The following is a 20,454-nucleotide window of genomic DNA, read 5'->3' on the forward strand; positions in this document are numbered from 1 at the left end:
CTTGAATATACATGTATGTTATTTACAAGATGTGAAGCAAGAATGCAGTCTCGTTTAAAGTAATCATTTTATGGTAAGTTTTATGGTCAATAATATGACCTTGTCAGCAAAAACAATTTATCATTAAGCCAAATGGTGACTGATTGTTACACAATTATTTACACACTGAGTTGGTCCACAGTTTCTTTTCTTTCATTATTTCCTGATCATGACAAGGAGCATACGGCAGAAATGACCAGTCGGCAGGGTTAAGTCTCAGTGATTTCCAAGTCAATCTTTTAGGTCGATATCTCCTAATATCTATGGCCGTTTAATGACTTCATTAGCAGATATAATCTATGGCTGGATTTTAGCTTGTTACCTACAAATTGCTAGTCCTCTGAGTTTTGTACAAAATTTGACTACAGAATGTTCGATCTACTTGAACAATACAAAGACCTCCCAGCGTGTTTGATCTGTGATTAGGAAAGATTTGCCCCTCTGGAGCACCTTTTCCCCCAAGGATATGACATCCCTCCCTGCTCCCGTGCGACGACCAACGTAGCTCAACCCGTAGACCGCTCGCTCCGTTCTAAGCAAGTCATGGGTTCAAATCCCGATCGCGACGGATATTAGGCGATAAAAAATAGGTAAACACAGTTCCTTCAATAAGCACTCCATTTCTTGAAAGTTCCAGGTAAAAATCTTATATTTTTAGCAAAGAAAAAAGTTATTAATTTGCAATACTCATACTTTTTTTCACCTGCTTTCACTGAAAGTGGGGGTATTAATGTGGGTCTGTTCGTCCGTCCATATTTCTGTCTGTCTCTAACACTTTCCTTTCCTCGCTATATCTCAAGAACCCTAAAAACTTTTTCATTGAAATTTTCCATAGCAGCTCCCTATGGCCTAAAAAGTAACCTACTGATTTGAAGTGAAAAGGTCAAAGGCCAAGGTAATAAATCGATAAATTTTGTCTGTGTTTTAACACTTTAGTTTTCGCGCGATATCTCGAAAATCCTTAGAGCTTTTTCAATTACATTTTACATAATAACTCCCTGATGCCTATGGAAGACCCCTTTTGATTTTGAGGTCAAAAGGTCAAGGTTCAAGGTCGTTAATTCATCCATTCAGTTAGTGTGAAACACTTTCATTTCCGTTGAATATTTGCTGTGTTACAAGAAGATTTTGAGCTTTTGCAGTTAATTTTTAAACAAACACTTTCTAGGAACTCTCTCACCCCTTTATAAGTCCCTGCCCTTTTTAATACTGATTTTACTACAAGTAAATGATAGTATTCATAATGTGAAATGAAAAAGTTATGGTGTCTGGCTTGTAAAAACTCATAAAATCATCATCACAGTGTGATGAATATTCTAAATAAAAAGTATCCTCTATACACACAATAAAGAATAAAAAATCAAATCTTTATATTCTTTTTGATTTCCTTCAATATACATGTACATATAAACATTAAATAATTCTGCAAATTCAGGGGGATCAGACCCCCGCCCCCTAGATCCACATGCTCTTCTTTTTTCCCTTAATCAGGGGACACAAATTCTACGAATTAGATTCTTACAAGTTTAATAAATATCAAAAGTGCGGTAAACCCACGATTTTCTCCCTTTTAATTAGAGAGTTTTAAAAACGTTATTTCTGTTTTAATGTTTATGTACCTAAATGGTTTATTCTTCTCTGATTTCTGTTTACTAAATTTTCTATTTCTAAGTTTTACATATTTTTCCCTTATCCAAAGTAAGCCACAGATTGGATCACCCTATTTATGCCCTGCATATTTATCTTAGAAATCGGAAATTTATTTGAAGATATTATGGAAATATTACCAATCATCGTATGTCATCGTAATAGCAAATGGCCGTCTGGCATGATTATTCAATCAAGGTACCCAAATCCAACTTGGCATCGTGACCAAAACAATTCCACTACAGATCATCCCTTTTCCCGCATTTGTAATGATAAAGCCTTTACTTGATGCAAAAGTTGTTAGTGTTACCGCTTGTTATTCGCGCGTGAACTAATTCGCACCGATGTATGAAAAAGTATATAAAGAAGGCACTTTGGACTTTTTCTTCAGTCTGAGATGTTGATCAGTCCTATAAACATCTGTTCAACTCAGAGAATCGCAACTCCCCATAATTGTGTAAAATCTGATGCCCCCATACTGGGTAAATTAACCCATTATCAATATTGAGTAACCCAATCCCCGGCAGACCCATACCAAATTGATTCATCGTTTATAAATTCATCCGGGTGACCCGCTTGACCCGGATACCCTTTTATTTTCTGGTGACCGATAATTTATTATTGGTTAATTGATAATCATTTTTATTGTTATATGTTATTCATTGTTTCCACCATAATAAATCTTATAAATTTAAAATTTGACTTTTCATTTAGAGTTAAAGGGTAAAATTCAGAAACAGCAGACCCACAATAATTTAATTTTGTTGTAACAAACCCTGGAACAGGCGTAAACATTACATAAGTGACATGCATATAAACCAGAATTCTTGAGTGGTTTTTGCACTTAGTTTTTACATTGAACCGTTAATAGATTAAAATTTCCAAACTAGTACAATATTTTTTTTTGTTGTCTTATAAAACCCAGTCTCAATTAATGTGTTTTAAGAATTCATGAGACGGAAACAGTCACTAAAGCTACAAAAACAAAATTTGTACATAGTTTATTTCAATAAATGACACATATCTGAAAAATAATATGTGGTCTTTCGCATCGTAAGCTGATGATTTTGCAACATATAATGCAAAAGAAATAATCATTTTTTAACATTCCAACAATATTTTATTTCCAAAAATAAATGAGATTAAACAGTAGACATAATATATTTTAGTTATTTCTTATAAAAGAAATTCGAAAGTATATTTTCTTGCGCTTGCAAATTTATAGAAAAGAAACTTTAAAAAAAGACGTTGTTAATCAAAGATAATTAGTATTCCACAGAATAATTTAGCAGTTGAAAAACTCTAAAATTTATTATATACTTAAATTGTAATGCTAAACAGACTATGATGTTTCTTCTTTGAAATTAAAGAACATAACTACGTGTACACTGTTATCATGAGATTATTCACACATACTTTTATTATTCGTAAATTAGCTAGCTAGAACAAGCAAACCATTCAATATTAAACATGAGTTGACTTTAATAAGTTAATCATCATCTAATATTAAGGTTGAGTTGCATTTGACAACAATAAGTAAATCATCTAGTATAAAACTTGAGTTGACTACAATAAGTAAATCATCTAATATTAAACTTGAGCTGGCTGCAATAAGCAAGCAATTTAACATAAAACTCTAGCAGACTACAACAAGCAAATCAATCAACTTTGATTAAAGGTCTATTGTCTAAGGTAACAGAAGATTGATATTTTTCCCTATTTGCAGAGAAAATCTTTGATGTTGACAATGATTGAATATTAATTAAGTCAATGTACATTCAACCACATGGTTTTTTTCATAGAAACTCCTTTTACAAAAATATTAATGTAAAGCTGGGACAAAGAGATATGAAACAGTATGAATGAATATCATATGACAAGTCAAAAACTACTGTAAAAGTATTATATTTAGCGTGTACAACATTTAGCAGAAAGTGATTCTTAAACAAGTTAGTTTTGGATTTGTTTTAGCGCATTTATTTAGCGATGTACTTGAATTAGCGGAAGTATCTTTCCGCCAAAAGCGCTAAAAAGAATACACCACTTAATGTAATACGTTTACAGTATTTTAAAGCAGAAATATAAGAATAAATATCCACTTGTATACATGTAGGGAGTTACATAAAAAATGACAAAATATTTGTATTTTCTTAATATTTCAATATTATGTTTTTCGTTGAAAACAAGTTACTTGTAGAAGTGTCAACCCTCAAAGCAAAATTACTCCAATTACTTAAAATAACAACTAAATAAAAATAAATAAACACTAAAGAAAAAAGGTCATTTTATCTGAAGTATGATTATTTTTAACAGTGCTGCTTCCCAAATGTTGTGAAATGGAACTTGTTTTAACGCCTTTTGATAAGAGTGAAGAGATTCTAAGGAGGCCCCACAGATCTGTTGACAGATACCAAGTATTTGCCACGAAATATCTTTGAGAGGAAAAGGTACAAAAATCGAGTCATCAGAGGACAATAGAGACTGAAGATCACGTAGAGATTGTTGTGCCCGCACTGTGTCACCAAGTTTGTGGTGATTCAGTATAAACAACATGTGTAACATGACTAGACTTGGGATTCGTAATGAATGTATGCCATACTTCTTACTGATCTCCTGTTCTAACACAAGTTCCTTGATGTAAGTGTACTTAGATTCAAGCACAATATTTCTCGCTACAGCTCTTCTCATTCTGGTGCCAAGGGTATTTCTTTCCATGAAGTGTATATACATATCTACGTTAACTTGATCCTTATACATGACATACGGCAATGACATCTTTTGCTCTACTTTATGTAAACAACTGAGTGAATGTTCATATCTTCGTGTTCTGTTAAAGAACATAGCAAGATACATAATGTCAGATAGACAACCAAACTTACACGACTGTTTAAGTAATTCACATCCTTTATTATCTTTATAGAACACCTTATTGCTATTTTCGTGTTGATTTTTTCTACACTCTAAGAACATGGCTGTGTTCCGTAACACGTTTGATGTAATACATTGTAAAGAGACTGTCTGATATACGGAAAGCCTTCTCTGAATCATACTTTGTATTTGTTTTATATAAACTGCGAAGTCCTCAACACTCGTTATATCTTGATGAAATACTGATAATTCTCTTAAAAAGTTCATATCTAATTTATGGCTAGATATAAAACTGCTCTCGTCTGTACAGACTCTCAATGCTCTGTTAAACATAGCCTTACTGAGGTAAGGTCTGATTGTTGTACACAATAGTAGACAGGATATCCCTTTACTATACAAATCATGCAACTGACTGAACAATAAAGTTTGTACAGAACCAGTGATTTTCACTCTAAACATGTTGTTTTGTGGAATAAAAAAGTGTGGACATTCTCCAGTATATACCATGTGAATCAATAATTTAAAGCATGCCCAGAAACAATTCAATATGTTTTCCGGTGTCCAAATCAAAGAACTATTGTTTTGTATGACCCAAAAGACAATTGTTTTTATGAAGTAAGAGCAGAGAATGGATGTATTTGGCTGACTTTTTATAACTTCTATAAGAAAAAATTTGAAGAGACCATAGCACAAAAATTGACAGTGATTCATTGAGTAAACGAGCTTTTGTTCTGCTCGAGCGAATGAGATTCTCCATTCAAGTTCATTTTCAGGTGTGCCTCCGATAGGAACAACATGAAACCCTCCTCTTAGTATATCTGAAACAACGTATTGATCTGGCCAGCCATGTTCACGAGATCTCTGTATCCATGGTAGTGCTGGCGTAGGCCAGTGATATGACTGGGAACAGAACACATAGTCAAAGAATAAATCTGCGAAACAAGGTCCATGAGGGGAAAAAGAAGTGTAACGGTCATTGATGGTCTTTAGGAATTGGATATCGGTTTCTCTGAACAATTTACTAGAAATATATACATTATTTTTCATTACAACACGGGAGAAATCGATGGTCGCATCATTTGACGGACTCATCAGCTTAAGTCTGGTACATCCTGGTGGTAAACCATCAAACTCCATAATAATCACATTGTTCCATGAGGGAGGATTGGGACTGATCTGAGAGAGATCACCAATTACTTTGACATTTGATGGCCAGAACATGAAATCTGCATTTGCAAAAACCCTCACGATAACTACCACTTCTCATGCTGTCAAATCCTCTCATAATATACACAGGTTTATTCACCATCTCGTCAATGTCCATCACTTCTCTCCTGATCCTCACTTCTGTAGGACTCCCTATTTCACAACACAGTCCTACGTACACAAATTCTGAAAGGCACATATCTGAAACATAAAGAAATTTACATTATTTCCCTTATTTTCCTATGAATGCCCAAATATTTTTAATGAGAATACTCAGCTATTGACCATACAATTGTGCTTATTGGTCTTTTGTGTTTGAGAAACTATCTCTAAGGACGAAATAAATAAAACGTTAACAATAAGTGATTTGCTTCTTGCCATGTCCGTTCAGAGTTCTTTAGAAGATGAAAAAAATGTACATGTAATAAATGTTTGAGAGATTTAGAAAATATTGGTCAACGTGAGTATATATATAGTAAGTCTTTCAAGCCTAAGTTCGTTCAGAAATTAAATTCGTGAACAATAAACTTCTAATAGCCGTAAAAAATATAAAGTATATGAGCACCCCTTTCGAGAGATATTCGTATGGCATAAAAACAGTTAGAGAAGAGAAGGATATGATTTACATTTAATAATCCTAAATTGAATATGAAAAGGAAATTGGGTGTTATGTTCATCCAGACATGAATCTTTAAAAAAAAAAACTGATCGCATTTATTTTTTTTCTGATACCCCTTGACTTTTCATATTAAGAAGTGTGCTAAAGTGTACATAGTGTATTCTTTTTTTTAGCAAAATAATTAATAATGATGATTAAATGATCAAATGATTTAAAACACATGGAGTGAAATAAAAAAAATTAATATTTATTCTAATGCAATTAGTATTTTGATAACCCGGTTACCCATCAACCAGCTAATTTCTTTCTATAATCCTTTCAATGCTACAACACCGTATCTTTTCCTCCTTTAATGAGTAAAAAGTCTTTAAAACAGTTTGTTGTGTGTTGCCATCTTTGTGACGTTTAATAATTTGTTTGAAATTCTCAAAAGTATTATTAACAATGACATATAATTTTTTATATTTTTCACAAAATTTTACTAAAGAGGTCGTTTTAATACCAAAAACAATAAAGCAATATCTGCAATTAAAAATCCAGTCTTTTCATGAGTTTTGATGAAGGAAGTGCGTAATTAGTATATAGATACGTATGTCCGCGGGAAATCTTTGACAACGACGTTGTGACAACAATTATTAATGAAAGGTTAATATGTATCATTACAGAGTAGATGGTTACTACCGATTACACTAAAAGATCATTAAGGCTAAGACATTTGCCATCCATGTCAAAAGTTAGTTGTATTCCAAACGACCTACCTCGTTTTCTTGACGCCATGTTTGTTAATCAATCTAAAAATAGCGACGACGTCAAGTGATGGATTTATTTGAGAAGAAGCATTACTTTCCTTGCAGAATAATATAATTCTGATTTGTCATCTTTATATTGTGCTCAATTTAAATGGTGTAATTTACTGTATTTTCGTAACCTTTATTGGAAAACAAAATTTATTTCCAACCATATTTAAACCGACACAAGTTATAGCGTGTATTGCTTTAAATATAACAAGAACATGCTAATTTTTGTCTCGACGTCTTGTTAAATTTTAAAATAAGATTTTTTTCTACTTAAAACCCGACATAATAAGCACCGCCTTCAGATTTTCCTGGAGTGTATTCCCCTGTCAATCAAAGAATTAAGGTTCATCATTGAGTACTTAAAATTGATTAACATTTAGCTACTAGTCCCTGTGTATAACTCTTTCACCTTGTTTGACACCCGTGGCCACCATCGAAATAACTTTCGGTCTTCTGATGTTTACCGCTAAATTACAAGCACAGTGAGGAAGCCATTTTGATGCAAACAATTTTAGCTTGATTATAATTGTTTATAATTATATGAATAAGAAACATGTCATTGAAAATTTTCTCATAGTGTTTCAGTAAAATAAATCAATATTGTGTATAATTTTTATGAATGAAAAATGAATAGGTGATTGATATCTCGTCCTCACTCGTAAAAGATTCTTAGCTTGTTTTAGACGCGGCGAAAAAATTACGATAAAAATAAAGGAAAAAATTAAAAAAAAGCTGGTAATGAATAGCAAGGATGAAAGCAAAATACCTTATTAAAAACAAATTAGCCTGGACAAGTATTAAGACTTTCTCTCTTTTCTTTTTTATTTTTTTTTTATAACTGCGCATTTCTTACTACGCGGGTAGAACTCCGTTCAAGGTCACAGATGTTAGAAATTGTTTCGAAAGAAATACATAACGCGGGTATGTTAAGGCAGCACATGGACCAGAATTTGGCGAATTAAGACTTTTTTATAATTATGTAACACTAATAAATTGGAAAAGTCGAAAAAAAAAATGCATTATTCCCGTAAACCATACGATTCTAGCAGCACTTTCCAAAAACAAAAGAACAAGAACTTTAGATAGAAACAAAAATTGAGTTTCAAAGTGTGCGGCGTAGTATTAAACTTTTGCATCTTATTTGTTACGAACGAGTGAGGAAAGGCTGATCGGCAAGTAAGAACCCTCCCTGCTTTAATTTTACGAAGAAATTATTGAAGTATATTACTATACCTTATTCATAAGCTTTATTCCCACATGAATCACACACGATATTCATTCTAAATGCTTTTTAACTCCGATTTCTTGTGTTTGTTTACATGAATTCTCGTTACGTTTCACTTTCACTCTGCTACTGCATGATCAACAGTTATGACGTCACGGGTTTGGTATTTAACCCCTGTGATAACTACAGAGACCCAGAAACGACAAAATTCTGTTTGTATTATGCCTCTGCATATTTCTGATTAATTTTTACGACCTCAAATCAATATTATATATCGATTATAAGTAATTGTTATCTCTAAACTTCACGTCATATAGCTTACTATGACGTCATACATGTATCATATAGGCAAGTAGAATATTTGGTTGTTACCTTAACCTACCTGATAAATTAGCAATACCTTAATAATTCGTTTTCAGCTAGTCTATTATAAATCAGATAACTTTAAATTCACACACCCTTGTACACAATTTTAATTTCTTGAAACCATCCAAATCGCAAATTTTTCACAAAAGGACACCTTTGCTTATAATAGGACTACGCGACTTTTCATACAAACGGGAAGTAACTGTTACCGTGATTGAAGCTCTATGCTACTATATTTACGCTAATTATAAACAGTTCTTAAAATATAAAAAAAGGACAGGCAAGAAAGAATATTTTACATTTGAAATTGTACCTGTATTTCATTATGATTTCAACTAATTGCTGCTGTGACGTACAATGTAAGGCACATACCCTTGATTTTTACAAAAGTCGGCCGATGGGATTTCTGCTTGTTTAATTTGATATACGTACATGTATTAGATATAAGTCTGAAAATTAAGGAATTTTGCAAATTTTATTTATTACTAATGACATCTTTTATTTACGTTGCCGAGATCTACTAATATTATGATGGAAAGAAGGACAAACTGGCTGTACAGGTAATACTCATGGACTTCCTGTGTATACTGTTTGTGTATAGTGATTAGCGTTTTGCACGGTCTGAACGACCGTCAATGCCTCGGGGTGCCACGCATGTAAAATTTAGTCCCTCCCCTTACCTGAGAAAACAATACGGTTAAAAATCTCGGCCTTTAAGAGTCTTTAAAAATATTTTCAAGCCCCAAGCAGTTTTTCTAAATTGTTTAAAGTAAAATTATGATTTTTTTCCAGATTCTAAATAAAAAAGCGACCCTTTCCCTGTGCTTTATAAAGATTGTTTAATGTTTCCAAAGCAGATTAAATATTAAAATTGGCGTATAATGAAACATACGGAGATAACAAACAGTATTCCATATCAATAGACCTAAAACAATGCAAAATAGTAGCAGGGCAAACACGGACCTCCACAACATCAGAGGTGCATGGGATCAGGTGCAATGAAGGAGTGAGCATCCCCTGCCGATCGGTCACAACCGCCATGTGTGTGCTCCTTGTCATGATCGGGAAATAACGGAAAAATCCGTCATCAATTCAATGTATAAATAATGGACTAACAAGAAGTATAAAAAAAGTCAGTCAGCATTTGACTCAATGATAAATTGTATTTGTGGATAAGGTCGTTATATCGAACATAGAACTTACGAAAATATGGTTTTAAACGAGCCTGCTGATATTCTTGTTTTATCAATTTGTTTGTCAATAATTTACCTCATTGTAGACATTGTTCATACGTAAAGCACACTCTTGCGTATCTTATCAACTGAGATATGTAAACTCCGTATGCAGGTGATGAAGGTATATTGCTGAATAAGTAAGGGAAGTTGACGATGGAAAAGTTCAAGTCATCACGTTATCACAGAGCTTTGTTGTAAGATTACCATTAACGTCTTTTGCAACTAAAATATTTAAGCATTATAATTTTTTTGTGATTAATTAGAGAAAATGTGCAATGATGATGTCTACTTATTTTAAAGCAGTGTGTTTTTCTTTACTGAAGACAAGAAGCCGCGTCCTTATGTAAGCCAGGATTTAACCTGGTATTCTTGACATCGAAGAATGCAAATATAGTAACTAAACAAAGATTATTCAATGATCGTGACATTATGAGTGGAATTACTCTTCTGGTATATTTTCCATGATGCGCTATTGCGCATGTGCACTGAATAACATTGTTTATTTCTTAAATAAATAGGCCTGCATACATGCGTATCTTTTAACGAAATTTTGGAAGTTCTGATGAGTGATGTATTTCACATGCACACGAAAATTATTAATCTTTGTTTGTAAAGTCAATCTACATCCCCCTTCCAACGTCTCATTTCATACTAATTTAGTGAAAAAATAACCTTTGAAAAAAAGGAGAGGGCCGTACCCATCCTACCCCGATTCTTTTTCTATGTCACTGAAGGTATATGTTCACATGAGTGCAAATTGGGTACAAGTGAAATAATTTTCAAAAATAATATTACCAATTAGGATTTTCCCGATGTACATTTGATGCAATGTTGCATTGAATAATTTTTATAGTTTATCAGGAAGATAATATGCAGGAGAATATAGCCTTGTATTTTTTTCCACGATGCTAAACCTTGGTCAATAAAAGCGGTAGGAGGTACTCTCATATAATTAATCATTTTTGTTTGGTGATTTTCTGACAAATGCTTTTTTTTCAAAACGTATGTATACAAATATCTAAAATCTCATTGTATTTGTGGGTTTGTAATTTGACAATTCTCTAACACTGTAGATGCAAATGTGAAAAGAAATTAAAATTTAAAACTATAGTGAAATCAATATATCTTTCAGATTTCTGGGTTATATCTAATATTTTCCCAATAGCTAAATCGCCGCCTTTTCTCATGAAAATATGTTAAACGTACAATGTGATCGGTCTTTTGATTCGTCTGTCTCGCTGCCCATTATTATATCTCTTTTAGACACTCCGATTTTTGCACGTCCTTCAGCAATGCCATGAAAATAGCTCATTTACTTTCTATGGCCGTCTTTCAGTATTTTAGATACTAATTGGTTAAGAATCATCAGACTTTATCTGTTGATTTAACTTTAGCCTTCGGAGTATATCAACTAAAACTAGATCACTGTGATTTACTTTTGAAATAAAATTTTGAATTTAAAGGATTTTCTTGTGCAGAATTTAAGAATATCATAAATGCCCGTAACTGTCACATTTACGGAGTTATATTGTTTATTTGTCTCGTTAAGTATTTTAAATTTCCTGTATTTATTGTTCTGTTTTCTGTAGTTTCTTTCAGTTATCCTATTCTGGACCTCATTCGAACACCCTTTTTGGTACCTCTCCACCACCTGTATTTATTCACCTGAGTTAAAGCTGAACACTACTCGTAAATAGGCATAGTCCGCCATATTCACCCCTACTAATGTGTTCGGAACCTTTTATTTTTCGGTGTTCTGCAAATTATAAAACCCGATGAGTTCAGAGTAGCTCTAGCAGTGGCTCTGGCGAGAGTAAGATTTACAGAAATGTGGCTAGGAAGTGACTAGCACGTGGAGGCATGATAAACAGAAAAGTTATGGTGCGTTTCAGTTTTCAGCACCCTAGAATAAGCTGATAATGTCTGCAGAAATGTACTTCAATCAATCGATCTCTTAAATTACATTCATTCAAACTTAAATAAGTATTCTCTATGATACAATTTTCTGCTGTTATGAATTAAAATTTCTTTTTGGACAAATATTTTTACATGGGAACCGGGCCTATATTTTTTGGCGTCAGATTAGCAAATGAGGCACCAGCATAATTTTAACTGACCAATCGGCTGAATGAGTATTGCATTATGGGTTACTACGAATACTACAGGAATTTTACGCTTGAAAAAAAGGAAAATCTTATGGTAAATGAAAAGCATTTTTAAAAGTATTATTTTCATGCTCATAATGACAAACAATTCATTTATTAAATAAACGGGGGAAGTTTAGGTTTCTGAAAGTCATACTGCAAAAGGAACTTCGTCTGTGTCTATTCCTTTGTTGTAATATCGGTGAATACAATTGCCAGGTGAATGCCCTGGCCGAACACGTGACCACGAGCGTAAACAAAGTTTTGTCAATTTAAATGCATAAGAGATGCTGCTCGTTTTCCTTACCCTTGAAGCGCTGGTGTTCTGAACTAGACGCAAACTACATTTTATTAAACATTTTTTTCCCATTTTTCAAAGTTTCTTATCTTTGTATTTTGTTCGTAAGAACATTTTTTTTATTTTGCAGTCCATTAACATGATCGTAGATTGACCTGAACTACGCGTTCGAGGTAAAATGTAAATATGTACATGTATTTGGCATAAACGTTGCTATTCATTCATAGATTGGTCAGTTGCTCGTGGTAAGATCCTCTGTGCGCATTTATAACAATAGCCATATAAGGCAAACAAAGGTTTGTCAGTGTAGATGATTATGCACATTTTTTACCAGCGAATCGGTCACTAGTGAGCTCTAATTTTCGCCGAAAAGTATAAGATATATTGTTATTTTAACACCCCTCCTTTAACCACCCTTTTTCTGTTGAAAATCATGAAAGTCTTTCAGAAAGGTCTGGAAACATTTATTACAGGACATGTCTTCAAAAGAAACAGGCTATAGCAATATCATGTTTACTGCCTATTTTATTTATAAAACCGGTTCTACCCTATAACCTTTGAATAGATCAACCTAAACCACGTGTCTTGGATTTAAATCACAATAACATTAGTAGGGGTGATATTTCTCGTTCTTCAACGCTCTCCCTACAACTCGTATATAAGGAGCTGATCGCTAATCAGTTCAATGTATTTCACTGTAGAGATCCGACGAGTGCACACGTATATCGTACAAAGCGTGCTACTCAATATTGATGAAATTATCAAATTTCACGTATTTTTTCCAAAACAGGACAAAAGTATCATGGAAAATACAGGTCAATACATTATTTACAAACAGAAAATGCACATAAAAACAAGAAATAAACGTAAAAAATCTAAGACCACGATAGGAGTACTACATGTCGGCCACGAGTTTCAAGTGTGCAATCGGGTGTAACGAAAGCGAACGGTTTAGATACCCGTCTGACTGTGCCTATTTATGAGAAGTGTTCAGCTTTAAGGCTTCCGTCCTTCTTAAAACCTGCTTTCCAAAATTAACAGCACGAGCTCTGACTGACCAATTTTTACTGTCCAATTTTTGTAAAGTTATAATAATTTTATCGTAAATACAGACACTGACTTCTGAGGTGAGTAACGTGTTTTATTTAAATTTTCTCTTCTGTTTTGTTAATCAAACGGTCCTGGGATAACTTTGTTTTTTCAACGTATTTTAATTTAAGTTTATTCATTTGAATGTTCGTTCGTTTGTATTGTTTGTATGTTTTATAAATATCATTGTGAGTAGTATCGGCTCTAGTATTGTCGTATTTAGTTTCATTATGATTCTAAACAGTAAAGTAACTATGTAAGTGAAGTTACTGTGTGTAAGTGTAAGTTACATGTAAAATAATGTAATTATTATGTAAAAGCATTTAATATAAGTTCTGTAATGCAGCGCTGTGATGTTGACCCCTTTATTATCTATGTTTGTGAATGGTGGGCTATGTGGGTAATAACTTGTATGTAGCTTTGAGTATTTAACTGTGTAACTTAATGTGTTTACAATTGCTGTATTATGTAGGTCCCATTCTACATTCTACGTTCTACGTCCTTTTGTGTATGGTGCACAGTGTACGGAGTATGGTGTGATGTAGCTAGAAACTTACTGTTGTGTGGATAGACAAGAGCCAGAATACTATGTACTATAAGTTGTCTATATAAATATGAAAACGTTTTTGAGTTTTTTGATTAATTGGAGAATATTAGGAGAGATTATGTCGACAAAATAGATTAAGAATGATTGGCAGTTTTTGTCATGGCTTTATTGATTAATATTCAAATCAATCATCAATACAATCAATAGTCAAAATCAATCATCAATACAATCAATAGTCAAATGAATCATCAATACAATGAATACAATGATGTACACAAGGTATCTCTACAATGATGTACATAAAGTATCAATTCAATGATGTACACAAAGTGTATATTGAATAATTAATACACAATGGGTACAATGATATTCAATGATAAACAATGATATTCAATCAATGATGTACGCAAAGTGTATACATGTATTTACACAATGGGTACAATGATATTCAATGATATGCAATTTTATGCAATAATATGCAATTATACTCAATGATATACAATGATATTCAATGATAAATGAATTGCAATGAGCAGGTAGCAATGTATTACAAAGACAATGGTCTACGTCGACTTTATCAATAGTATATGACGTAGAATCAATAGCAATGGCACAATGACGGAAGCTCAATTATTGGCCACTGGCCCTGGAAGATAACAGGATCAGCAGCGAGCTTCTAGCAAAATTCGGCCAAAATTCGATTTAGCATTAAAAAACGGCCTGTAAGAAGACCATATACTTTGCATTTCAATGAGACGTAATAAAGCCATGACGCTAGTGGGTTCTTTTGATAGCCAAGGGAACGGATATTATGGATCCCATCGCTGGTAGCCAAGGGAACGGCAGAAATGGATTCCTCTGCTTGTGGTCAAGGGAATGGATGTAATGGATTCTTCTGCTGGTGGCCAAAGGAATGGATGTAATGGATTCTTCTGCTGGTAGCCAAGAGAATGGATGTTGACTGAAAAAGGAAATCAAAAACAGCAGCAACATTTTGTTGACACAAAAGAACAATTCATCATAATGTTGTTAATTGGGAGAGGTGGGTGGGATGCTGAGCTTCAATGGATGACGGAAGATGGAAAGGAAGCGCAAATGCACATGCGTAATAGATGTGGCTAAATGAAGCCAGTGCATTTAAGTTAGAGTTATCTTCCCTGAACTTTTTATCTCTATTTGTCTCCATAACGGGTCTTAACTCATATTGAGTTAAGTCGGATTATGTCGACAAAATAGATTAAGAATGATTGGCAGTTTTTGTCATGGCTTTATTGATTAATATTCAAATCAATCATCAATACAATCAATAGTCAAAATCAATCATCAATACAATCAATAGTCAAATGAATCATCAATACAATGAATACAATGATGTACACAAGGTATCTCTACAATGATGTACATAAAGTATCAATTCAATGATGAACACAAAGTGTATATTGAATAATTAATACACAATGGGTACAATGATATTCAATGATAAACAATGATATTCAATCAATGATGTACGCAAAGTGTATACATGTATTTACACAATGGGTACAATGATATTCAATGATATGCAATTTTATGCAATAATATGCAATTATATTCAATGATATACAATGATATTCAATGATAAATGAATTGCAATGAGCAGGTAACAATGTATTACAAAGACAATGGTCTACGTCGACTTTATCAATAGTATATGACGTAGAATCAATAGCAATGGCACAATGACGGAAGCTCAATTATTGGCCACTGGCCCTGGAAGATAACAGGATCAGCAGCGAGCTTCTAGCAAAATTCGGCCATATGTCTTCACATGGGAGCTAATAAAGCGCGGCATGTGAAGACATCCGCCACATGCGGCAAATTTTGCCCATGCCATGACAAAACTGCTATGTATTACAGTTATGCAAAATTAATTACTGCTTGATATATATGCAGTATACCGTAGAACTAGGGAAATTTATTTGAAGATCAATAATATATTATGTAATGATCGATAACTTTTCAATAGATCAATAGTTGCAAAGATCAATAATATATGTAATGATCAATAACTGTTCAATAGTTCAATAGATCAATAGTTGCAAAGATCAATAATATATGTAATGATCAATAATTAAATGGAATTGGTAGGTAGCACAGTCTGCACTGCAAATTTTGACAAATTATTTTGATTATGTCACACTGAATGGTATAGAGGATAATGGTAGAATGTGCTATATGAGAAAGGTGGAAACCCTCTGGATACAATTTTTATGAGCCCTGTTGAATATTGGGGTAGTGAATATACCCCTATCCTTGTGGTAATGAACCAGTATAATGAGCTATTTATCCTAATGCAAGCCTTGTGTGACAACATGGGCCTGAAATAATTTCTTGGCGGTATTTGTAACCCAATACATTTAAACCTTGGTATTAAACATAATCAAAAATCAGTCAGTCAACTTCATAAACTTTTGGAGATGTCAAAAGGACATGGAATCAATATTATTACCCACAATGAATCATTATGACATGTGGGTTGTCGTATTATGACACCAGAGTTTGAACATTTGAATGGTTGGACTTTTTTCCAGGTTATTTCTTGTTGACCAAAGCATCTGATATGGATGTTGTATTGTTCTAAGTCCAATTCGCATTATCTAAATTGATGAATGTGTGGTTTTTTGCATAATACTATTAAAGATGATCCAATAATCCATACCTTGACAGAAGTACCTGCAAACTTAGGATACGTTAAAAAACAGTAAAATGGTGTTGACAAGTTACTGACTGACTAAAATTGAATGTAAGTCTGACATGCATGGACTTCCATCTCCCTTTAATCTTTATATAATCTTCAGACAAGCCTGATAAATTCAAGTGTGTAGCGCCCCAAATTCTAAGAGTATTACCCTTAAATGTTTTAGTGTCAAAGCCAACAAATGAAATCAAAAAACTGAACGCGGAATGTTGGGTCTAACTGACAAGTAGCTGTGAAGTATTTCAAATAATGAAGATGTTTCTTGGTTTAACAAAATGTGGAAGATATATATACATGTATAATTATGCTTTTGCATTTTTGTATCTATTTAATCAATTCATTAATAAACTTAATTATATTTATTTGTCTATTTATTTATTTTTTTTTTTTTAAATATTATTATTATTTATTTTATTTTATTTTATTTATTTATTTTTAATTGTATCTATTCATTCAAGTAATTAATTTAATTCATTATATTTCTTTTATTTTATTATTTATCTATTATTTTATTTTATCTATTTATTTATTTATTTATTTATTTATTTATTTATTTATTTATTTATTTTTTTTTTTTTTATTTTTTTTTTAATTTTTTTTTTTTATTTTAATTTATTCCATTCATTTATTTATTTATTTTTTAAATATCTATTTAATCTATTAATTAATTCACTTATTTATTTATTTATATATAATTGTCTATTTATTTAAAACACTGGGCTTTTCTTAAATTATATATATATACAGAGATAGAGAGAGATATAGAGAGATACAGTTTTTTGCTAAAACTGCATTGTGAAATCTTCAGCTACATGCCACACTTCCTGATAAAACTTTACTGTTTAGCCAAAATTGAATGACAAAGGCCACGGCATTGAACAATACTGCATTTGAAAGGTGGGCTTCTTGAAATCGACAATAATCAGCCAACCAAATTTACCTCTTTACAGATGTGCTCTGGAATGAACATGTTTGGCATAATTATTTTTGTTACTTCATAAGAATGTATTTGCACTATTTCACATATATCTTGTATATCATTTTTTGTATATCTTGCACATATATTGTTGAACCTCATGTACCACTTATATAGTTTGAGTAAATAAATTAAACTTGAACTTCAACATGGCTTGTGGAATTTTTAACTAGAACAAGAAATGTTAAATTAGTGGTTGGGCCTTCAATTATAACCTGAATTAATTGAAATTTCTATTTCCTGACAAGTTTGTTAGTGTTTAGGTAATTTCTAACACTCTAAGGAAATCTTTGAAATTTATTCATTAGTTTGTTAATTTTATGTTAAATACATTGTGTGGCCTACAATTTTAATCTGGATTAACTGGAATTTCTATTTCCAGACAATTTTGTTGAAATGTTAAGGGAGTTTCTAAGACTCTAAGGAATCCTTGGAATTTATTTATTTATTTATTTTCTTTTAAATAAGTGGTTGGGCCTTCAATCTTAATCTGCATTAATTGGAATTCCTATTTCTTGACAAATTTGTTGAAATGTTAAAAGGAGTTTGAACACTCTGTAAGGAATCCTTGGAATTTATTCATTTGTTTTATTTTATTTATTTATTATTTTATCTATTTAGTTATTTATTTATGTTTGTCACCTACTAACTGACAATCCAATGGAATTTAGATGAAATTTTTTCCCAAAAGTAAGAGATGGTAATTGAACAACCAAGGAGCATGCACTTGTAAACATTGGACACAGTCAAAGGAACACAAGATGAAGATGAATATTGTTGAGACTAAACTCGATGCTGAGCTTCAATGGATGACGGAAGCTGGAAAGGAAGCGCAAATGCACATGCGTAATAGATGTGGCTAAATGAAGCCAGTGCATTTGAGTTAGAGTTATCTTCCCTGAACTTTTTATCTCTATTTGTCTCCATAACGGGTCTTAACTCATATTGAGTTAAGTCGGAATATGTAACAGTCACGTGATCAACAAAGTCATTTGACATTAACGAAATGCTTTATTATTTAATACCTGATTAAACTCTTATCACAAGTTGACAGCAAATTCAACCAAGGATTACATATTAAAGTTAAAATCTAGCTCAAAATAAAATGCATTGTTTTTAATGCATTTTTAACCTTCGGACAGCCTTATCATAACTGCGTAAGGATGCCTCGTTTTATTTTCTGCACAAGAAATCCCGAAAGATTTGAACATTTTCCGTCCTTTTCATTAAATAGCACACTTAAAGTTATTAATCTTCCATAGTGGAAATAAAACGTTTTCTAAACCGTCATTTTAAAATGACCAAAAAAATCAGTCAGTTAGAGACTGGATGATTATGTGTTTAAGTTGAATGATAGCAGGTGTCTGTATTTGTAAAAATTACTAAATTATACTTACATGTACATGTTTCATTTGAGTCTATAGGAATCGTCTGCTGACCAACAATTATTTTGTCCACAGCGTATCTACCAAGTACAGCTAACTTTGTCGGCTGCATATGTATCAGTTTTGACACGTGTTTGCTCTTCATTTGAAACACTAAGTTGAAGCTACTTGAACGGCGAATTCCGTCCAATACTACACACTCTTTAGGACACTCAACTAATTCAGCAATAGTCTCCCTTAACCTCTCTGCATATTTCCGGGGATAATTATTAATATTTTTAGAAATGTGAAATTGCACATGTGTGCATCCATTCTCTACAAAAACAAATAAGCATAATGATTAGACAATGGTAAGATCATATATTTTGTTGCAAGTAATTTTTTTTCGTGCGTCTATTAAATTTCAAGAATTCTGTGGCTGTCTTAAGCAAAATTTTCACTTCTTCATACAATCATAATTTAAAGCAATAAAAGAACAATCTGTCTTTTACATGAAATTCTCTCCAAGTGAAAACAATGAGATAATACTCTGAGGGAAGGTAAATATACAAAGACGGTTCAACATTTTAATTGACGTTTTGTTTTGAATAATCTAACCTTTTAACGACATTATTTTGTATTATTTAAAGAAAAGCGGGAGGAGAGACTGAATCAAAAAGGGATATCCCATTAACCAGTTGGAGGGAGTTTGTTAATTATTGTAATAGACCACTTTTGGGACATCCGCGAAAGAGAATAGCAAGAAAAATTATCAAATTAATTGTGTGAGTGTTGGCTGTCCACATTCAATGTGCTATTTACATTTGACTTTAAAAATTGCAATTAATAACTCTGAAGCTTAAAAATCAAGCGTCAAGAAAAAAATTTATTTCCATAATCTTAGTTTTTGCACTCATTTGATAGAACAATCAGAGAAAAAGAGTCAAAGACAATATACTTGTGACATTTGGCGGGGAATTTTTATGGTATTCTTTTAGTAGACGACAAATTAATTGATCCTGTATCTAAGAAACGAAGTGAAAATGTTACACGGACATGATCGTATAAAGCTTTGCAAAGATTTAACAAAGAATAAACAGGTGCAAGCCAAAAAAATGAAGGAAGTAAACACATCATTTCTCTTGTGGAAGTAAAGATTATTATATATATTTTTTATTATTTTCTATTGGTTTAAATAGAATAAATTATTAAAAACTTAATTTTTAATTGTAACCCAGAGAAGACTCCTAATTCTGTTATTTATAAACATACATTTTATTACTTAAAGTCATTTATG

At 32.4% G+C, this 20,454-nt stretch overlaps 1 protein-coding gene across 1 annotated transcript; it reads right to left on the reverse strand.

The window, feature by feature from the left end:
• Positions 1-5,550: 5,550 nt before the first annotated feature.
• On the reverse strand, positions 5,551-19,485 carry LOC134244988 (uncharacterized). The gene is made up of 2 exons (XM_062727236.1): positions 19,191-19,485; positions 5,551-5,961 (listed from the first exon to the last, which is right to left on the reverse strand). The coding sequence occupies exons 1-2, from the start codon at positions 19,321-19,323 to the stop codon at positions 5,741-5,743; spliced, it is 354 nt and encodes a 117-aa protein (XP_062583220.1). The 5' UTR covers positions 19,324-19,485; the 3' UTR covers positions 5,551-5,740.
• Positions 19,486-20,454: the final 969 nt, after the last annotated feature.

Source organism: Saccostrea cucullata, unplaced genomic scaffold (genome assembly GCF_032062105.1).
Source record: "Saccostrea cucullata isolate Sc308-1 unplaced genomic scaffold, CSIRO_AGI_Scuc_v1 ctg2260, whole genome shotgun sequence".
Taxonomy (NCBI): Eukaryota; Metazoa; Mollusca; class Bivalvia; order Ostreida; family Ostreidae; genus Saccostrea; species Saccostrea cuccullata.

What these genes read in the sequence shown, in the direction of transcription:
- LOC134244988 (XM_062727236.1), bottom strand. Translation starts at nt 19,323, where the DNA reads ATGAAGAGCAAACACGTGTCAAAACTGATACATATGCAGCCGACAAAG. An exon ending in CTCAAATGAAACATGTACAT is followed by an intron (nt 5,962 to 19,190) that starts GTAAGTATAATT and finishes TTTATGTTTCAG; the next exon opens with ATATGTGCCTTTCAGAATTT.